This window comes from Danio rerio, chromosome 17 (assembly GCF_052040795.2).
Source record: "Danio rerio strain M-AB ecotype USA chromosome 17, GRCz13ab, whole genome shotgun sequence".
NCBI classification, from domain to species: domain Eukaryota; kingdom Metazoa; phylum Chordata; class Actinopteri; order Cypriniformes; family Danionidae; genus Danio; species Danio rerio.
The window spans coordinates 58,080,001-58,103,515 of NC_141037.1; the positions used below are offsets into that span (position 1 = coordinate 58,080,001).

General features: G+C 36.2%; 1 protein-coding gene and 1 long non-coding RNA gene across 3 annotated transcripts in view; both read left to right on the forward strand.

Annotated features, from left to right (window-relative positions):
- Window positions 1-23,515, forward strand: part of ift43 (intraflagellar transport 43 homolog (Chlamydomonas)) — a 50,796-nt gene that overhangs the window by 24,410 nt on the left and 2,871 nt on the right. The window contains 4 exon segments of one of the 2 annotated variants that reach the window (NM_001442971.1): window positions 5,266-5,338; window positions 5,608-5,683; window positions 6,283-6,345; window positions 9,483-10,795. In NM_001442971.1, coding sequence (NP_001429900.1) covers window positions 5,266-5,338; window positions 5,608-5,683; window positions 6,283-6,345; window positions 9,483-9,593 — 323 coding nt within the window. In that variant the 3' untranslated portion in view covers window positions 9,594-10,795. 2 annotated transcript variants of the gene reach the window in all.
- Window positions 10,907-13,287, forward strand: LOC147840080 (uncharacterized). The gene is made up of 2 exons (XR_015513964.1): window positions 10,907-12,303; window positions 12,614-13,287. It is a non-coding gene; the product is annotated as an uncharacterized LOC147840080 (long non-coding RNA).

A 23,515-nucleotide genomic window follows, 5' to 3' on the forward strand; every position in this document is an offset into this window, starting at 1 on the left:
CCCACCCACTACCTTAATTCTCAGATTAGGTCTGTCTGAAAACAAACAGAAAGTGCATTTTCAGATTTCAATTAAAGATTACAGGAGCAAACTATTTGTAAGCATAAGCTTTGTACGTTTTTAACTCTTCTAAAGCATAAAAACATTATAATTTGTTTGCAGAAATTTCAGAAACATAGTGAGTGTACATTCTTGTATCTGAAAAACAATGCTGAATGTGTGTTACGTGCTGGAACGGCCGTCTTTTTTATTTTTGTCTGTCGTTTTGGTCGTTAAACCCATCCAATGCCACTTTATCCAATTATATTTCAGCAGCCCGGGTTACCTTAGAGGAAATCAGCGCATTTCATTCATGCAGTTATAAAGGTGCTCAAAGCGTGCATCTGCAACAGAAATGCGACCTCCGGTGGACATTAGCAGACTCGGAAATGAGAAGCAGATTCAGAGTTCCTCATATGGTGGTTATTAATTAGCAAATAATATAAATAATATGAACGTAAACATTAGTTGAACAGGTAACCTCGTGTCATAACAACATGCATGAACAAATACAATTACTTCAGTTTTATTTTCGTTTAAATTAAAGAAATAGCTTGAGAGCCAAGGTTTAAGCTCTAAGCAAGCCAGGAGTGGTTGTAAGCCATTTACATCTTTTTGTTTTAGAGGAAAATACATCTGGCATGAGGGTCATCCGCATAAAGAGTTAAAGTCAGAATTATTCGCCCCCCTTTTATTTATTTATTTTTTTTAAATTTTTTTAAATTTCCCAAACGATGTTTAACAGAGCAAAGAAATTTTCACAGTATGTCTGATAATATTTTTTGCCTCTGGAGAAAGTCTTATTTGGTTTATTTCGGCTAGGATAAAAGCAGTTTCTAATTTTTATAAGCCATTTTATGGACAATAAGCCTCTTTAAGCTAATTTTTTTCTTTTAATAGTCTACAGAACAACCCATCGTTATATAATAACTTGCCTAATTACCCTAACCTGCCTAGTTACCCTAATCACCCTAGTTAAGCCTTTAAATGTCACTTTAAGCTGTATAGAAGTGTCTTGAAGAATATCTAGTCTAATATTATTTACTGTCATCATGACAAAGAGAAAATAAATCAGTTATTAAAGATGAGTTATTAAAACTATTATGATTAGAAATGTGCTGAAAAAAAAATCTGCTCTCCGTTAAACAGAAATTGGGGCAAAAAATAAACAGGTGGGCTAATAATTCTGACTTCAACTGTAGATGGAAGGAAACTTGATGTTTATTGAAAATGGAAGCCAGAGGGAGCATATACAGGGTGAACAATCCAGGCCCGAGGATTGATCCCTGTGGAACCCCTCGCACGAAACTCATACAAGCAATCAACATTAGTTGAATATAAAGTGACTGCATGTATTTAATGTCATAAAACTTAGTCCTGCTTTTATTACCCAAGACTTTATTAATTCATGTATTGAGTTTAATACAGTCAAACTTGCATGATGGGGATTTTGTGCGTGTGTGTGCTCTTGTGTCTGAACCTGAACGCGCTCCAGCAAAAAGAGCGTGTCCAAAAAAGAGAAGAAGGGCTGTGAAAGTTTGTCCTTCTTTGGGAGCGGTGCCACGCTCCGTCCTGTCGAGTTTTGCCAATTAAAGCGGGTTCCCACTGTTGCGGGCAGCGGGCGCGTGGCTCTTGGCACCGCGGCTCCTGCCAGGCCGCGCCGTGACTTCCGACCCCACACAGATGGACCCGCCGGCAGGCCTGAGCGCTGGAGCCCGGCCCGAACCCAACGCAGGTCGCCGCTCTGGCCTGACGGGTCCTGAGGGTGCCCGCCGCTGACAGCGCCCAAATGTGTGTGTCGGTGTGTTTCTGGGGAGCCCCTGGCCGGAGCGGCGCCTCGCAGCGGGCAGAAATACACTGAATATTCATGGCCGCCTGCTCGCCGTGACAGGGGGCAGCGCGGAAGAGGATGTCAGAGCGAGAGTGAGAGAAACGCCACTTCACACACAATACAAGCAGACACACAGCATCTGCGCCGAGTGGAGGGATTGTGGGAAATGCTGCAACTCGCTGCAACACCCGGCGGTGGGCGCTTGCAGCATATGGAAGCTGGAGGTGGCTGTGGAGTAAACAAAACTGAAGTCAATTACAATCAGTCAATAATACTTCTGTAAACCAAGCTTGCTATGTCAGGCAGAGCGAAAGAAAGCTCTGTGATTAAAAGTGGGATATGGTCTTCCTGAAGCTCTTTATGAAATGGATAGTTAAAAGTCTCTGAAATTAAAATAAAAAAACTTAGATGTTAGTTATGGTGGTTTGAGAAAGCCAATATACTGTGATACTACTTAAACTTCTTCTTCGACTACTTTAAGAACGCATCTCCTCCTAGACGGTTCATACTACAACCACCAAACTAACTCCAGACCTTTTTTGAAAACTGGCCCAGAAAATTTGGAAAAGTCCCATTGACTTAACATTGGAACAAACTTTGTGACCTCATAACTTTGCGCCAGACTGTCATATAGACTTAAGGCTGGGCTCATTTAACTCAGACTGCCAATCTGCCAATCACTGATGATCTTTCAACTTACTAGCCACACTCTAGCAACCACTCAGAACACTCTAGTAAAGCCTTAGCAACCACTCAGAACACCCTATCAACCGCCTAGCAAGAAACATGCCAATCCATACTTGAAACATGCTAACATATACAGGTAAAGTCAGAATTATTCGCCCCCCTGTTTAATTTTCCCCTATTTTTTGTTTAACGGAGAGCAGATTTCTTCAACACATTTTTAAATCATAATAGTGTTAATAACTCATCTCTAATAACTGATTCATTTTCTCTTTGCCATGTTGACAGTAAATAATATTAGACTAGATATTCTTCAAGACACTAGTATTCAGCTCAAAGTGACATTTAAATTAAATAATTCTGACTTCAGCTGTATGTTAGGGGTGTGACAAGACGCTTACTCCACAAGACTAGATGAGACACGATATTGGGTTCACGAGAACGAGATGAGACAAGATTTTTAAACTATTTTTAAGAAATCTTCAATGATGAAATGCATGAATGGAAAATTATTTATTCTGAAAAAAAACAACACACAAATTACAAAACTATTCAGGTGTTTTTTTTTAAACAAACCTGTAATAAATTTTATATAACTTCTATTTTAAGCAATTCTATGCAGTGAAGGACATTCAAACACTGCTAAATATTTTGCTAAGCCTACGTGAATGGAAAAAAAATGTCTTTTTATACAGGATTTTAAATATTAGCATTATTTATTAAGTATTTGCTAACATATGAATGTAAAATAGATTTTTATTCAACTGAAAAAATGACAAACTGCAAAACACTTTAGGTGCTTTTAATTAATGGTATTTTATTTCTATTTTATTTCTATTCTTCTATCTTTATTTTTGTTTTACTGATTTCTACATTGTAAAGAACATGCAAACACTGCAAAATATTTAGCTATAAACTCTACTGACTGGCTTCTGTACAATTTCACATAAGTAATCAAACTCCTTTCCTCAATTTAAACTTAAAGGGTCACGAAACACCAAAGCACATGTGTTGAGCTGTTGACAGTGGTATATGTGTCCCACACTGCTAAAAACACTATTAGGACACCTATATTTCACTGAAAAGTGTAAATTGGTTGTTTTTGCGTTATTTCAAGCAAATTCGTACTTCCGGTTTGAAACGAATTTTTGAAGCTGCGTCACGGTCATGACATAATAGCGTGTATTCCAGCGTGCAGACTGGACGTCTGTGCCAGAGTGAGTCTTATTACGTCTTACAGTGTGATGCATTAATGCATGAGTAAGGTTTGGTTCAAACCAATCAGCGCGCTCTATTGTGTAACTTCATTAATATTCATTACTGTCACAGTGTTTAGACGACAGAGACGCCACGTTGTGTTGGCAAAACAAGCGTGAAGTGTTGCTTTTATAGTTTGCTGCAGTTCAGTTTTGTTTTCATTTTCTCTCTGTGAGAGCTCAGAGTTACATGTGGATTAACAGTGTACGCGACGCGCGACAACAATAATTTACGCGTCTAAGGAGGATTATTGTTTACCTGAGAGCTGTTCTCATCTGCAAACGCTGAGATCCGGATTCGCTTGTAGTCTCCTCTTAATAAAGACGCGGCTCTAGTTGCTGGTGATTGTCCTGTCTCTACAGATTTGGCAAGTGAGTGAGCAGTGCTCTTTGTTTATTCAGTTTGTTCGTATCGAACTAAGTTAACTATTGCACAGTGTAAACATGTTAGCACCACAACCAAACTTTAACCTCGTGTAGGATTTTCACCGCATTTAGTGACCAGAATAACACACGCGGCTTTCTGACACTACCTGCCGTGTGCATCTAAGTTTCCGGGAAATGCTGAGTTTTTTTTCTCTCATTCGCCGTGCGGTATAAAACATTGCATGAAAAATACACGATTAGAGCAGTTCCTCGAATAAAATATCACGTGTGTCACGAGGGGCATGAATGAATTCCCTGAATGAAAGAGCCAAACTGCAGTTAAAGTCCAACATTTAATAATTTGGCAAATAATTCGACTACAGATGTCTATGTAGGTTAAACACCATCACTTTCTCCTGTATGTGTGTGTGTGTGTGTGTTTGTTTGTGTTTGTTTGTGTGTGTGTGTGTGTGTGTGTGTGTGTGTGTGTGTGTGTGTGTGTGTGTGTGTGTGTGTGTGTGTGTGTGTGTGTGTGTGTGTGTGTGTGTGTGTGTGTGTGTGTGTATTTTGACTCTGAAACTCGCGCGTGCCCAAATAGACACTCCCACACCATCCCACTTTTCTTCCTCCGACACTCCCTCCTAAACAGAGCTGGACACGCCCACTTTTCTGACTTTTTCCAAAGTAGAGGTGTGAAAACACCCTGCTGAAACGAGGGGCTTTCATGGCCCTTTAAAATTCTGATTCATTTAAAGGGGAGGATGTGGATGCATGCAACATATGGGCACGAGAGCGCGGGCAGGTTAAAGTCTACAGTCAGTTACAATCATTCAACGATTCTTTCTGTAAATGAAGCTTGTTACGTCAGGCAGCGTAAAAGGAAGATCTGACGAAGTGGGATACTGTTTGTGTCATCCTGAAGCTCTTTAAAGGGATAGTTCACTCAAAAAACAGAAATTGTGGGGAACGGTGGCAGCTTCCGGTTCATGCAGACTTTAAGGGTTAACTTTGACGCAAAGACAGATCTGTAAGGCTCAGTAGATTTTACAGGTGTGTACATCCACTTCTTTCACATTTTTTTTTTTGTAGACATCCCAGTGATTCCAGACCTGGAGGAGGTTCAGGAGGAGGATCTGACCATGCAGATCGCAGCTCCACCCAGGTATCAGACACACATCAAACTCTCATATGAACACAAGCAATAGTGATCTTATCTCCCACTACATCTGACATCTTTCTGACATCACTCATGTGCGAGGTGAGCATAACGGTCGTGCACATCCATCAAGCACATTAACTAATAATCAATGTAAAAGTAGGGCATTTGTAATCATTAATGCCTTCTGTGTGAGCGGCCCCTGGCAGAGTTCATTTAAATCTAGCCTCACAGGATGAAACACACGTGTGTTTATCTTTCTCTGCTGTCTTCAGTGTCCAGGTGAACAGAGTCATGACCTACAGAGATCTGGACAATGACCTGATGAAGTTCTCCGCTTTCCAGACCCTGGTGAGGACTCACAGTCATTCCTTAAAGCAGGGGTCACCAATATCAGTCCTGGAGGGCCGGTGTCCCTGCAGGGTTTAGCTCCAACTTGCCTCAACACACCTGCCTGGATGATTCAAGTACACCTAGTAAGACCTTGATTAGCTTGTTCAGGTGTGTTTGATTAGGGTTGGAGCTAAAATCTGCAGGACACCGGCCCTCCAGGAACAAGTTTGGTGGCCACAGCCTTAAAGGGACAGTTCACCCAAAAATGAACATTTTCCCACCATTTACTTTCCCTAAAGTGGTTCCAAAGCTTTTTTTATTTATAAAACATATACTGGAATAGTTGGTGGTTCATTCCGCTGTGGTAACCCCTGATAAATATGGGACTAAGCTGAAGGAAAATGAATGAATGAATGAATGAATGAATGATGGGCGAGAAATTGATGATTTTTTGTGGTAATTTGTCACAGAAACTGAGGATCATATAAGGCGGTAATAATTCAGTGCCTTTAGGTCCTACCGTGTCTGTTTTGGGATGATGTTTGGCTGCATGCTGAGCTGGCTTTATATTGTGTATCTTCATGTTTTCACTAACTCAATATGTTAAATGTGTCCAGGATGGAGAGATTGACCTGAAGTTGCTCACCAAGGTTTTGGCCCCGGAGCAGGAGGTGCGAGAGGTCAGTAAACACAGCGTCTGTCCACCACATTTGTGGGGTCACTCTCCTACGAAATGTTCAGGGTTTCTGTGGGTCTTGGAAAAAGAGGTCCCATTAAAATACATATTTTTTTAGATGCGAGTATTAGTATTGTTAATTTTTAAGATATCTATAAGCTAGTGAATACCAAAACAGAGACAAAATTTGTGTATAGAAGATACTGATATAAACATCTGAAGCTTGCAGTTTGTCTCTTCCACCTAAATTGATCAACGGTTTTATTCACATCACCTCATACTTCAGTTTCTCATCAAATCTTCTGAGCAATCAAATACTCTCTATCTGCTGACATACCCTGCCACCTTTTAGATGCTTTTCACTTGATGCGCTTGAGCTCAACCTCTGGCAGAGCTGTGAGAAAATTAACCGCTATTGGTTGTTTTTTTTTTACAGGGAGGAGCTACACTATGTCCCGCCCTTTCTTCATATTTTAGTTGAGATTATGTCAGACATCAAGTTAATAATGCAAGTTTCAAAGCACTTTAAATGTCGATTTACTTACTCTGCATGTGGGACTTTTATTTTAAAAACAGGAGGCTCAGATTGTTTACTATGCATTACTGAGCAAAGATACGTTCAAACTTGTGTCAGGACGCAAAATGCAGGATATACAGATTGTACATTTGTACAGCTCCACCTTGAAAAGGCATACGATATGTTTAATTGTATCCTTTGTTAATTTATCATGTGAAATCTTGTGAAATTTGATGTTTATGCTTCAACAAACACTGCTGAATAGTGTCAAAGTCCCTTTAAGGCAAGTCATTTTACTCTTTGAATGGCTCTCGGGCAGTATGCTTGGGCATTCTGTTTGAATGGGGAAACATGATATTCTCCAAAACTGTTTGACATGCTTACGATAACATTACATATTAGGAATCAACAACTGTGTCAAAAGTTTAATTTTTAAACGTCCAAATCAAACAAAATCTGCATATTTTCAGATTCCTCAAGCTAATGCACATGCTTGAAAGAAATGAGATCACGACACCAACCTCACCAACATTCTACATGTTGTCACCAAGTGTGCCGCAAGCCTGCGTTTGAGTGAAGGTCTCGGCCGTTAGATCGCCCCCTATGGGCTGGCTGCAGTACAAGTCATAAAGCCCGCCTCCTCCGTGTTAATGAAGGAGACTTGAGCCCAAATAAAAACATTTATTACACTTGCAATAAAATGTCCTGAAAGATGGTTCTGGTGGATTAAGGCACTGGTTATTGTGCTGAAATAGGTGCAGATCTTCATTTTTGTAAACAGTTTGTTTTTAGCGGTAATTTAATGCTGGGCGTGTCATCGTGATTGACAGCTGTGATTGACAGTTTCTCAAAGCAGCGCGTCTGAGCTTCGGCAGGAGACTGAAGTGTTATTATTCGATTTCTGTGTTATTTTACCATGACAAAATGAGTTCAGCAGTAAACTATAGTGTCTGACATACATGATCCTGGTGGAACACTGTTTATTCGCAGGGCTTTTTTCGGGCTTTATTAGTTTGCTGATACACGCCTAACCACCCAGATAGCAAAATACACTCGGGCCAGTTCCGGCTAGATTCTCGCCTGCCGGAGACTTACCCCTCAGAGCTCAGACTGACTACCTCTGCTGGACCTACTCCGGATGCCTGGACTCACTGCCCGATTCCAGCCCGAGTCAATCGAGCGAGCCGGCGCTGCCGCATGCAAGCCGGAATCAGCCCGCGACGCCGCGAGTAGGTTATGCGCTGCGGCCCGGAGCTGGCGCGATTGAATATATAAAACCCTCATATTTGTTAACGTTATTACATCCATCTGTGTTGATATGACAGCAAACGCATGCTGAGCAGTTCGGGGGGCGTGGTTGATTTTACATAAAGCGTTTGGTTGGAAGCTCGACTCCGCTCATTTTCGCGGCTCCTCCTCTGGCTCCATCAGACAGTCCTTCTGCGCATGTCAAGGCTCCAATTTCAGCAGTCTTTTGCGACAGTTTGTGCCCGTCAAGCAGGCGTTTTGCCCTCAAGGCGTTCAATGGGAAAAGGGACTGTCGCGTCGTCCATATTTTTTACAGTCATTGAATGTCACACTCTGAATAATGATCATCAGATCCCGCTGCTCTTCTGAAGTAATCCACAACTTGGTCTTGATGGTGAATCTCCTCCAGAAATAACAGCTACTCTTTGTTTAATAGTTTGTGGGCGTCTGAGTAGTTGCTGCTGTCATGTGATGTGCGTTTGACAGGATGGACTGGACACGTTCGGTTTAAAAAACGCTTACAGAAAACTTTTGTTTTCAAGTGCACTTGGTTCATTTAAAAGCACAGATTTCAAGCTGTATGTGGATATATTTCTTATGTCTGTGCAGCAAGTATTGCTGAGATTCCAGTGTGTTTGCTGACCCCAAAAACTGTCGTAAAAGCACACATATGGTCTGAGCTTTTCCCCAGGAGAAATGTCAGTCTATTGAGGGTGATGATTGGCTGCTGTACTAGTGGGCGGGGTTTCATTCACGCTTTACCATGAATTAAGGTCTGAAATCAGAGCAGAAAGTCTTAAATTTGTATAATCATGGCATTCATTTTTACTCTCTAGATATTAAGTCTTCAACATATTGCTGTATTTCTTCCCTTAAATTGTCATTTTTAAAAATGTATCCTCAAAACCTGCAGAAACCCTGCTTTTGCAGCGACAGTTCGCCCAGAAATGATGGTTTTGTCTTCATGTCTTTCCAAATCCATACTTTAAAAAAAATGATGTTTGCTGCTTGTTCAAACTACTTATAAAAAATGAGCTGAAACAACACAATTCTTGCGATTGTTTTTAAGACAACTTAATTTTGCTAAATTCAATCCACTTAAATCTGTTAACTTAATCCACTTGTATTTTGACAATGTGAATGAATTGTGCTGAACCCTACGGTGTCTTACACTAAATATAGTGGATGTTTTGAAGATTTTACTCTTTTATACACTACTACAGTATTTAAAGAAACATAATCCTTTATTCGTCAATCATATATGGTAGTAAATATCATTAGTGTGAAAAGCAACAGGAGTTGTTGACTTCATACTGCCCTCTAGTGTTCATTTTAGCCATAATCTGCAGTCAAGTGTATGTGTTTGCTGTATTCAGGAGGATGTTGGCTGGGATTGGGATCATCTGTTCACTGAAGTCTCCTCTGAGCTGCAGTCTGAATGGGATGAAGGCGATCGGGAGGATCAGTCTCCGCTTCCGGTGGCCTGAGGCAGACAAAATGCTTTTCTTACTTGTGTCTACACTGCAAAAATGCTTCTCACTCACATTTTGGTCTCGTTACTCTAAACGTCTAAAAATTCTTACATCAAGGAGCAAGTAAAAAATATTGTCTTGTTTTAAGGAATAATGAGTCAAAATTAAGTGAGTTTTACCTTTAAACAAGCAAAATATTCTGCCGATGGAGTAAGTGAAATAATCATAGTTTTCGTTTTGGTATAAGATTATTTCTACTTACCCTATTGGCAGATTATTTTGCTTGTTTTAAGGAAAAACTCATTTAATTTTGAGAATGTTGAGATATTTGGACTAGAAACAAGACCAAAACTCTTTGGTCAAAATCTTTTGCGTTGTACAGTACAAATATGTAAAAATGAGTGTCGGGCAAAGATTAATCACGTCAAAAATATTTATTATGTATATATAAATACACATACATGTGTATATTTCAGAAAATAAAATTAAATTTACATGTAAAGTAAATATATCTATAATACAAATTATATATACATTGAAATATCTATGTAACGAAGTAGTTATTATGTATATACAGTAAATAATAATGCACACTTGTGTCAAAACAAACTATTATTTTAGATGCGATAAATTGTGATTAAAAATCATTTATATTATATTTTATATTATTTCTTATATTATTTACAATTTTTTTTTCAAAATTCTCATTTTCAGAAATGCTAATTCAAAATGAAGACATTTTTTTTGTCTTGTTTTCTTAAAACATGATGAATAATTTGGGGTAAATAAAATAATCTTACCCTAAACCCAAAAACAGGATTATTTTGCTTGTTTTAAGAAAAACTAAATTAATTTTAACTCAAAATTTCTGAAAATAAAGCAATGGTTTTCACTTGTCTAGGAAATCCCTCTTAATTTATGAATTTTTTGATATTTGGACTAGAAACAAGACAAAAACTCTTAAGTTTTAAAATCATCTTTTGCAGTGTACAGTACAATTATATATATAAAATGAGTTCTGGGCAGAGATTAATTATGATTAATCACATCCAAAATAAAGGTTTGTTTTGATATTATATGTGTGTGTTTATTATGTGTATAAACACATAACACATGCATGCGTATATCTGTTATATTCAGATGTAAATATATAAATGGATATGATAGAAATTATATCTAAATTTAAATAGTTTTTATGTATGACAAATGCATAGTATAAATAAATAAATAAATAAATAAATAAATAAATAAATATATATATATATATATATATATATATATATATATATATATATATATATATATATATATATATAAATAAATAAGTAACACATATATTATTTGAAAACAAACTTTTATTTTGCCAACAAATAATCATGTTTAATCTTTGCTCTGCACTAATAAAAGAGGGTGCTTTGTAAAAAAATATAAAAATGATGTTTTGTTTTTGGAAATACTAAGTCAAAATCACGACCATTTTTTTAATTTAAATAAGATAAATACTTTTGTGTAAATAAAATAATCTTCCTTTACACCGAAAACAGGATTATTTTGCTTGTTTCAAGAAAAACCCACTTAAATTTGACTCAATATTTCTGAAAACAAGACCCTATGTTTTGCTTGTCTGTAACACGCTTCTTGATTTATGGATGTTTGGACTAGAAACAAGATCACTTTAAGTAAGAAAAGCGTTTTATTCGCAATCACGCATGATGAAGGTGATGAGCATCTTCACAGCGTCGCCTTCACACTTTTCTCATTAAGCTTAACCTTGCAAACCCAGAAACATGGCTTTCCTTAACTGGATCAATCTGGAGACATTTGTCAGTGTTTGTAGTATCTGGGAAGGGAGTAAATCCAAGGTTAATGAGCAGGTAAACTGAAATCCACTTGATTGAGTTAAAATGAACTTTGCTCATCTGAGTCTTATCATTATTGAGTCCGGCATCGACCTGCTGGAGCTTCATCAGGACTCGTCTGTTTACATGAGGGAAAAAATGCACATTTATCATCAATCTGGACTCAAAAAATAAATAAGACAAATGCATTTCTTACTTGGAGTTGTTTTCTTGTTTCTTGTCCAAGTATCTAAAAACTCTTCAATCAACCAGCATTTACCTGACAATTACAAAATATAGTTTTGTTTTCAGAAATAATGAGTCCAATTTAAGTGAGTTTTTCCTTAAAATAAGCAAAATAAAGTTGTTTGCAGGTTTTAAAATAAGAATTCCTCTGGCTGATTGTTTAAAGGAAATATTATCTTAATTTTGACTCATTATTTCTGACAACAAGACCATGTTTTTTAGATATTTAGACTAGCAACAAGACAAAATCTCGCAGTAAGAAAAGCATTTTTGTTGCACAATCAGAGTTGAATCACTTGTTGTAATAGTCATTGTAAAAATGTTTTATATTTTCTAGCATTCTGATAAGTTTACAATTAATAAGCTACAATGAACTAAAATCATGTTGTCATGACTTATTGATCATATAAGTTTTTACAGTGTAGCATTTTGATAATATTCTGTCTTTAAATTGTATATTATGTCTTCATATTATGTATATTTACTTCAAATGTGTTGAAAAAGGTAAAAAGTACTCTTATTTTGACTCGTCGATTCAGAAGAAAGAGCTTTCACAGTTTCCACACAGTGTTATTATCGCTGACATAAACAGGAAACTGCTTGTTTTTAAAAATAAAATGTAAAATTTGATGAAGAACACTGTGGAAGTCAATGGTTACAGGTTTCCAACATTCTTCAAAATAGCTTCTTCTGTGTTCAACGCAGTTTATAGGTATAGTTTTGTTTTGAGAAATAATGAGTCAAAATTAATTGAGTTTCTCCTTAAAACAAGCAAAATAATCTGACAAAGGTACAAATATATATATATATATATATATATTTTTTTTTTAACACAAAAACAAGATTATTTTGCTTGTTTTAAGGAGAAACTCACTTAATTTTGACTCATTATTTCCCAAAACAAAACTATACCTATATACTGCGTTGAACACAGAAGAAGCTATTTTGAAGAATGTTGGAAACCTGTAACCATTGACTTCCACAGTGTTCTTCATCAAATTTTACATTTTATTTTTAAAAAACAAGCAGTTTCCTGTTTATATCAGCGATAATAACACTGTGTGGAAACTGTGAAAGCTCTTTCTTCTGAATCGACGAGTCAAAATAAGAGTACTTTTTACCTTTTTCAACACATTTGAAGTAAATATACATAATATGAAGACAATATACACAGAATATTATCAAAATGGACTAGAAACAAGACAAAAATGTGAAGAAATTAATTTTTTGTTCCACAATCAGTGATTATTTACCTTTGTGAAATGTTGTACATACTATGTTAAACTGACTTAAAACAGCTTGCATAACTCATGAGATTAAGTTGATACATGATTAACTTAGTTTAATAAGTTAAAATTAACTTAAAACATTTGTTGTCATGATTTATTGATCATATAATGTTTTACAGTGTATAATTTTGATAATATTCTGTGTATATTGTCTTCATATTATGTATATTTCTTTCAAATGTCTTTAAAAAGGTAAAAAGTACTCTAATTTTGACTTGTAGATTCAGGAGAAAGAGCTTTCACAGTTTCCACACAGTGTTATTATTGCTGACGTGTACACGAAACTACTTGTTTTTTAAAAATAAAATTTAAAATTTGATGAAGAACACAATGGAAGGCAATGGTTACAGGTTTCCAACATTCTTCAAAATATCCTCTTCTGAGTTCAACAGAAGAAAGAATGTCAGACTGGTCCTAAACATGTCAGAATTGTCACGTTTGTGTGAACGATCGCTTTAATAAGCATAAAAAAACAACTTTAAATCAGAAAAACTCAAACTATGAGCTGTTCTCCCTCAGTGACAGTAAAACAGCAATAGCTCAAGGATTTACTAGACACCTAAAAATATAGTCTTGTTTTCAGAAATAATGAGTCCAAATGAAGCGAGTTTTTCCTTAAACAAGCAAAATAATCTGCCAATGGGGTAAGTAAAATAATCTTGTTTTCTAGTTTTAAAATAAGAATATTTGACTTACTCCACTGATAGATTATTCGCTTGCTTTAAGGAAAACTCACTTAGTTTTGACTCATTATTTATGAAAACAAGACAATATTTTTTAGATATTTGGTCTAGAAACAAGACAAATGTGAAGTAAGAGCAGTTTTTTTGCAGTGTGTTCCACAATTAGAGATTAATCTCCTTTGTGAAATGTTGTAATAGTCATTACACAGATGTTTTATATTTTCTACACTGTAAAAAAAAATTCTGGTTGTCTTAAATTTTTTAAGCAGAATCAAATTTACCTCATGAGTCATTTGAACTTTAATAAAATATTATGTTAAACTGACTTAAAACAGCTTAACTTATAAAATTAAGTTGATACTTGATTAACTTAGTTTAATAGGTTAAAATTAACTTAAGACATATGCTGTCATGACTAATTGATCAAATAATGTTTTACAGTGTAGCATTTTGATAATTTGTGTATAAATTGTATATTACGTCTTCATATTATGTAAGTTTTCTTCAAAAATAAGGTAAAAAGTACTCTTATTTTGACTTGTAGATTCAGAAGAAAGCTTTCACAGATTCCACAGTGTTATTATTGCTGACATAAACACAAAACTGTTTATTTAAATAAAATAAAATGTAAAATTTGCTGAAAAACAAAATGAAAGTCAATGGTTTCATCTACAAAATGAAACCATTCTACAACATTCTACAAAATATCTTCTTCTGTGTTCAACAGAAGAAAGAATCTCACACAGGTCTTAAACATGAGTAAACGATGTCACTATTCTGTGAATAATCGCTTTAATAAGCAAAAAATCTGAAAAACTACAAATAAAATTAAACTCGAACTATGTGACAATAAAACAGCGGCTCAGGGTCCTAAATCAAACAAGCATTTAATTAAAAATTACAAAATATAGTCAAATAACAAGTCAAAATCTGATTATTTGGCTTGTTTTAAGGAAAAACACTCATTATTTCTGAAATACTTCTAAAAGACTACACCTTTTAAATATTTAGACTAGGAACAAGACAAAAGCTCAAAGTAAGAGAAGCATTATTGTGCAGTGATCTGAAGTGTGATGCAAGAGGCCCTGATGTACACAAACACCCAAAAGTGTCCACACACAGACACACACTTGCTGGACTTTGTGGCTCTCTCCTCACAGGCTCTTTTTTTGGGCAGTTTTAATGAATTCTGCCCATATGCCCCGAGCAGCTGCCGCGCTGCCCCTTCCTCCGCCACCCGCCGAGCTGTGAAGAGCCCGTCCATGTACAGACAACCTCTAGCTGTCTCTCTCAGGGATGCAGATTAAAGCCCTGTGATCGCGGGTAACTGACCCAGCTCCCAATAACCCAACCGTCCGCCCGGCCGGCACAGGATTAGGTGACAGAGAGAGGGAGAGAGAGAAATTCAGATCCTCAAAGTCACCTCTCGCTCTCAGTCTCCGTCAGTTTCTGCTCGAGATTACTACACACCAAATTACCAGCGATCGCTCGAAAATACAGCTCTAGTCAAAATGATTACTTTATTCTCCAAATATTACGAAATATTATTTTCTCGAAATGTTCTGATTTTATTATCATGATATTTTGAGTTTATTCTCGTAACATTTCAACTTTATTCTTGTAACTTTACAAGTTTATTCTCGTAACTTTCCACTTTATTCTCGTAACATTTCCACTTTATTCTCGTAACATTTCGACTTTATTCTCGTAACATTTCAAATTTATTCTCGTAACATTTCCACTTTATTCTCGTAACATTTCGACTTTATTCTCGTAACATTTCCACTTTATTCTCGTAACAATTCGACTTTATTCTCGTAACATTTCCACTTTATTCTCGTAACATTTCGACTTCATTCTAATAACATTGCAAATTTATTTTCACAACATCTTAACCTTTATTCTCATCACATTTTGATTTTATTCTCGTAACATTTCAACTTTATTCTTGTAACTTTCCACTTTATTCTCATAACACTTCAACTTTATTCTTGTAACATTGCGACTTTATTTTCGAAATATATTGACTTTATTTTCGTAATGTTTCGACTTTATTCTTGTAACTTTTCCACTTTATTCTTGTGGCACTTTAGCTTTATTTTCGTAACTTTCCACTTTTTTCTCGTAACACTTCAACTTTATTCTTGTAACAATGCGACTATTATCATAACATCTTGACTTTATTTTCGTAAATTTTCAACTTTATTCTTGTAACATTTTTACTTTATTCTCAGAACATTTCAACTTTATTCTCGTAACATTTCGATTTTAATCTCTTAACAATATGACATTATTCTCATACAATTTCGACTTTATTCTTGTAACATTTTAACTTTACTCTCGTAACATTTCAACTTTATTCTCGTAACATTTAGACTTTATTCTCGTAACATTTCAACTTCATTCTTGTAACATTTTAACTTTACTCTCGTAACATTTCAACTTTATTCTCGTAACATTTAGACTTTATTCTCGTAACATTTCAACTTCATTCTTGTAACATTTCAACTTTAATCTCGTAACATTTCAACTTTATTCTCGTAACATTTCAACTTTATTCTCTTAATATTATAATTTTGTTTTCGAAATATTATGATTTTATTCTTATAATATTTTGACTTTATTCTCGTAACATTTCTACTTTTTTTTCATAAAAGTTTGACTTTATTTTCGTAACATTTCACATTTATTCCCGTAATATTTTGACTTTATTCTCGTAACATTTCGACTTTATTCTTGTATGTTTCCATGTTCAATCTGAAAGCCATGATGGATGGATTCCTTATCAAAAACCATGAATGAAAATGTTATTTTCCTCAACAGTAATTTTCCTCAACAGTCTTGTGTCTCATTCTCAGAGGAAGCCAGAGGAAGTTTTTATTAAAAGCGATGTCCTTTGGTCTGCAGAGCCGGGTCTGGATGTATGTGGATGTTTAATTGTGGTTGAGAATGGAGATAATTGTCTGTGGTGCTGCTAATATGTTTGGGTGCTGACAGAATCTCGATCTGCTCTCATATCGGCCCTCTGCAATATACGGCAACATAATTAAAGTGCAGATGGAGAGATATAGGGTAGAGTGAGGGGTGCAGACAGACAGGACACGCGACCACGTCCCGGGACACTGGACCGACACGCGTTTACCTGCCCGACTGCCATCTCCAACCCTCATCACATCTGATATTGTCTGATCGGTCACAGCCATGTGGAAAAAACACATGTGTCCGAAAAGCCCAGAATCAGCCAGCAGGATCTCATCTGCAGGAATCAAATTATCCTTCATCTAGAGACACGATGATGGAGACATGCGCTGTGGAAACTTAAAATGAGCAAACCTCTCATTCTGAACTGTAAAAAAATATGGCAAAAAAAATCAGTGAATGTTACTTTAACTTATTTTAATGCGTTAATCAGGTTTCCACTTAAAAACTAAGTTATTCAAAGTGTAACTTAAAATCTTTTAGTCAGTTTCGTTGAAGTAAGTTAAGATGACTAGAAATGTTGATTTCTCTGCTGTCACACAAATTACCAGTTGAAGTGAAATAAAGCTGAAAAGAAATATATATATTATAATACACCATATAGAAATCTGGTATAAGACGATATATGTCCGTTTAGAGGGCGGGACACTTTAGATTCTGAACAGTATTTAATTGGACAAAATATAGTTTTTTGTTTATTTTTTGTATTGATGTTAATGTTGAAATAATTACAACTTTATTCTTGTAAATTTTTGACTTTATCATCATAACATTTCGACTTTATTCTCGTACCACTACGACTTTATTCTTAAAATAATTACAACTTTATTCTCGTAACATTTACATTTTTCCGTAACATTTCGACTTTATTCTCGTAACATTTCGACTTTATTCTCGTAACATTTCGACTTTATTCTCATAACATTTCGACTTTATTCTCGTAACATTTCGACTTTATTCTCGTAACATTTCAACTTTATTCTCGTAACATTCCGACTTTATTCTTGTAACATTTAGACTTTAATCTCGTAACATTTCGACTTTAATCTCGTAACATTTCGACTTTAATCTCGTAACATTTCGACTTTAATCTCGTAACATTTCAACTTTATTCTCGTAACATTTCGACTTTATTCTCGTAACATTTCGACTTTATTCTTGTAACATTTCGACTTTATTCTTGTAACATTTCGACTTTATTCTTGTAACATTTTGACTTTAATCTCGTAACATTTCGACTTTATTCTCGTAACATTTCGACTTTAATCTCGTAACATTTCGACTTTATTCTCGTAACATTTCGACTTTATTCTCGTAACATTTCAACTTTATTCTCGTAACATTTCAACTTTATTCTCGTAACATTCCGACTTTATTCTTGTAACATTTCGACTTTAATCTCGTAACATTTCGACTTTAATCTCGTAACATTTTGACTTTAATCTCGTAACATTTCGACTTTAATCTCATAACATTTCGACTTTAATCTCGTAACATTTCAACTTTATTCACGTAACATTTCGACTTTATTCTCGTAACATTTCGACTTTATTCTCGTAACATTTCGACTTTATTCTCGTAACATTTTGACTTTTGTTTTTGTCACATTTCGACTTCATTCTCAAAATGTTAAGACTTTAATTTTGTATCAGTATGACTTTATTCTCATAACATTTTAATATCTTTATTTATTTTAATGTGGCACTAAAACGCTGTTGTATTTTTGTCCTAGGTGTCCATGAGGATAAAATATTTAGTACACTTTTTTTATTGGCAAAACAAATGTGTGTTTGTTTCATGTGTGTGTGTGTGTGTGTGTGTGTGTGTGTGTGTGTGTGATGTGTTTTATTATTTGACCCTCACTCTCTCTCTCCACTGGACATGTGGCCTCTTTCATTTTTCACATGACTGCTTTTCTTATCAGAGCGTCGCCGCTGCCTCTGATTCTCCGGCAATAAAACACTAAACATTCTGTAAAACACGGAGCCGCGAGGAATTATGATAATAACTCAGCACTGAGGTGATGCGGGTGTGCGAAGGGACGGGTCAAGGTGGACTCATGTAGACCCTCTCCATCAGTCCGGAGACACGGGTGGAGTCCAGCTCCAGCACCACTATTGTACACCAAGCTTATTTTTCATTTTGTTTTCATTCAGTCCTTTTATTAATCCGGGGTCACCACACCGGAATGAACCGCCAACTTATCATATGTTTTACGCAGCGGATGCCCTTCCAGCTGCAACCCATCACTGGGAGGAAACCCACGCCAACACGGGGAGAACATGCAAACTCCACACAGAAACGGCAACTGATCCAGCCAGGGCTCAAACCAGCGACCTTCTTGCTGTGAGTTGAGAGTGCTACCCACTGCGCCACCGTGCTGCCCCTAAGCCTATTTTAGTAAACTAAAACTAAGACTTGCTTTCACACCTGCCTCATTTAGTTTGGTTGAAGCGTGCCTGAGTCTTTGTCTGTTTTGATGCAGTTGGTTTGGGCAGGTGTGAAAGCAGCAACCGCACTCTGCTTCACAAAAAAATTCGGACCAAATAAGCATAGCGAGATCTGCTGGAAGTAGTGATCTCGATACGCTTTCAGACAAACCCTGGAGCATTTGCTTTCTCAGTTGTGAGAACATGATCAGACCTCGAACCAACCTAAATGCAACAAGTAGTTGGCTGTTTTGGACTAAAGCAGCGGCTGTAGTCAGCTGCAATGTGCATTCTGGGATAAAACAAAAAAGTTTCACACTTTTGTTGCATCAAAAATCAGTACGAAAACATTTTAACTTTATTCTTGTAATATTTCGACTTTATTATCGTAATATTTCGACTTTATTATCGTAACATTTCAACTTTATTCTCGTAACATTTCAAATTTATTCTCGTAACATTTCAACTTTATTCTCGTAACATTTCAAATTTATTCTCGTAACATTTCAAATTTATTCTCGTAACATTTCAACTTTATTCTCGTAACATTTCAACTTTATTCTCGTAACATTTCAGCTTTATTCTTGTAACTTTTCAACTTTATTCTCGTAACATTTTAAATTTATTCTCGTAACATTTCAACTTTATTCTCGTAACATTTTAACTTTATTCTCGTAACATTTCAACTTTATTCTCGTAACATTTTAACTTTATTCTCGTAACATTTCAAATTTATTCTCGTAACATTTCAACTTTATTCTCGTAACATTTTAACTTTATTCTCGTAACATTTCAACTTTATTCTCGTAACATTTCAACTTTATTCTCGTAACATTTCAGCTTTATTCTCGTAACATTTCAACTTTATTCTCGTAACATTTCAACTTTATTCTCATAACATTTCAACTCTATTATCGTAACATTTTAACTTTATTCTCTTAACATTTCAACTTTATTCTCGTAACATTTCAACTTTATTCTCGTAACATTTCAGCTTTATTCTCGTAACATTTCAACTTTATTCTCGTAACATTTTAAATTTATTCTCGTAACATTTCAAATTTATTCTCGTAACATTTCAACTTTATTCTCGTAACATTTCAGCTTTATTCTCGTAACATTTCAACTTTATTCTCGTAACATTTCAACTTTATTCTCATAACATTTCAACTCTATTATCGTAACATTTTAACTTTATTCTCTTAACATTTCAACTTTATTCTCGTAACATTTCAACTTTATTCTCGTAACATTTCAGCTTTATTCTCATAACATTTCAACTTTATTCTCGTAACATTTCAACTCTATTATCGTAACATTTTAACTTTATTCTCTTAACATTTCAACTTTATTCTCGTAACATTTCAAATTTATTCTCGTAACATTTCAACTTTATTCTCATAACATTTCAACTTTATTCTCGTAACATTTCAACTTTATTCTTGTAACATTTCGACTTTATTCTCGTAACATTTCAACTTTATTCTTGTAACATTTACATTTTTTTTCTCGTAACATTTTAACTTTATTCTTGTAACATTTCAATTTTTTTCTTGTAACATTTCAGATTTATTCTCGTAACATTTCGACTTTATTCTCGTAACATTTTATCTTTTTTCTTGTAACATTTTAACTTTTTTCTCGTAACATTTGAACTTTATTCTCGTAACAAAATGTATTAATTCTAAATTCTAAACTAAACCCCTGAAGCCCTTTCCATTTTGATTTATCTCAAATTTTTCAGCTGTCATCCAATCAATTCCTGATGAATACAATCAAGTTATGTCCTGGTTTTATTTCTTTCAGAATTACCTCAGATTATAGGAATCAATCTTTATCTTTATTTGTCTCCTATAAGGAGAATTTTTTTTCTTGGACAATTAAGAGAGCAGAAAACAGCTATTAATAATATAGAAACAAAGACACAACACACACACACACACACACACACACACACACACACACACACACACACGCGTCAAATGTTGTAAACGCCACACCTGGAGGATTCCCATGGCTTTGTAGGAAATTGGCATAAATAAAATTCATTCATTCATTTGTTTTCCTTCCGCTTAGTCCCTTTATGTATCAGGGAATTTCAGCGCTACACTTCATTGCTCTGGGTCGTTGTTATGAGTTGATCTCAGAACTTGTTTGTTATAATTCTGTGCTTTACATTAAGTGCTTTACATTGACTAAAAAAAGCTGACTTTAATATCATCATCTGAACTTTCTCTACACAAGTGTGGCTTCTCTACACTCACATGCACTCCTGCATGTGTTCATGTGTCGTCGCTCATTTGATTCTGCTGAAAATCAATCAGTCGGTCAGTGAAGTGTGAGTTTGGAGTGTTCTGGAGGTGTGTGTGTGTGTTTGGAGTGTTCTGAAGGTGTGTTGAGAAGGAGTGTGTGTCCAGCTGGCAGCGTTAGAGTGTGTGTTTGGAGCACAGAGACCCCGGCAGACACACCACAAGTGTCCGGGACCCTCAGCAGGACAGCCGGACCCCCGCCGGAGCCGGACAGATGGAGAGACCCACCCCCAAACCAGGAGGAGGAGAGGAGATCATGTGTAAGTGTGTGTGTAAGTGTGTTTGTATATATGTATATGTAAGAGTGTGAGTAAGTGTGAGTGACTGAGTCAGGAATTGAACTGAAGACTGTGTGGATTTGTCTTGTTTGTGTACAACCCCAAATCAGAAAAGGTTGGGAGAGTATAAAAACGCAAATAAAAAAGCAAAGTAGTGATTTCTAAATTGACTTTGATTGTATTTCACTACAACAAACATTATTTAATGCGTTTCCATGATTTTTATTGTTTTTCTTTTAAAATAAACACAATTTCCAATGTTGGTTCCTGCACACACTTCAGAAACAGTATCAGCAAAGCATTTCCCACTGTGTGATGTCGCTGTTCCTTTCCACAACACTTAAAAGACGTTTAGGGTCTGAAGACACCTAGAGATGAAGTGTTTCAGGGTGGTATGGGGTCTTTAAAGTCGCATTTTACACTTTAAAATGTGCCACAGATTCTCTATTGGAGACAGGTCAGGACTGCAGGCAGGCCAGTCCAGTACCTGTGTGCTTTTCCTCTGCAGCAGGACTCTGTATTGTGTGCAGAAGGTGCTTTTGCTTGTTGAAATATTCATGGACCATACCTGCCAACATTCCCATTTCCCGGGAGTCTCCCGTATTTCAGAGCGATCTCCCATTTTGGTCTGTCTCCCTGAAAACTCCCGGAATACCCCCCTCCCCCCCACTCTTTAGTTCATGCATCCCCCCACCCCCGCTCTTAAGTTTGCAACAACCCCCACCCTCGCTCTTCAGTTCGTGCACCATCACCCACTACTCCTCCCCCTCCCCCCGCCCTTCAATACACTTTGCGAACAACACCCCACAAACCCCACTCAGCCAACCCTGTGCTGGAACACGCCGGATCACCTTTGAAATCTGATCCGGCACTTCATTCTACCGTTCCCTCTCCTCAACCGCCCTCCTCCCCTGTCAGCTGTTCACTTTCTTCTGTGACTCACCAACTTTCTTCACTTTCGTCCACGTCAGCCCTCTGCCATACACCGTCAAACAAGTAGACAGCGCTTCTGGACACTGTTAACATAGGGCTTCTAATCGGCACAATACAGTTATAACAGGCATTTGTAGATGTAACTGTGTATTGTGGTACTTGACAAAGGTTTGCAGCAGTGGTTCTGAGCTCATGTGGTGATCTGGCTTATAGATGAATGAGGATTCTTGATGCAGCGCCCCCTGAGGGATAGGAGATCATGGGCCCTATCATACACCCGGCGCAATGTGGCGCAAGGCGCGGCGCATTAGTCTTTTGGTAGTTTCAGCTTGGCGCAAGAGTGGTTTTGAGGCGTTGTGCTACGCTGTTTAAATAGCAAATGCATTAGCGCTCATATGTGCGCCCATAGGCGTTCTGCTCTAAAAAGGAAGGTGTTCTGAGGCGGACCGCTGGCGCGTTGCTATTTTGAGAAACTAAAATAGATTTTTCATTAGACCAAAACTAACCCGGTCTAAACTCCAGCACAGAGTTGCGCCTCGCTTACACACTGCTTAATACACACAAGAGAGCAATAGGCAAATATCTTTACATATGAAAACATTTAAATATTAAGGATATATATAGGATATAATAAGAATAGATATAGGATATAAATATAAAGGATTAAAATATTAAAAACATATTATTTTCTAGCCGACATAAATATGAAAAATCACTGCTTTTATGTCTTCTTCATCTCAGGAGGCTTTTTCAGTTCATTCATAACAATTTGCTTTTGTATAATGTTATTATTATTAGCAGTATTATTTATTATATCCATATTTATATTTGTTTTATTAATTACAAGCTTAGATTTGTCCACCTGTCAGGTTTTAGACCATATGGGGCACAGCATGTGTTTTAGGATATAACTCAGGTTTTTGAGCACATTTTGTTATTATTGTTCATTTATT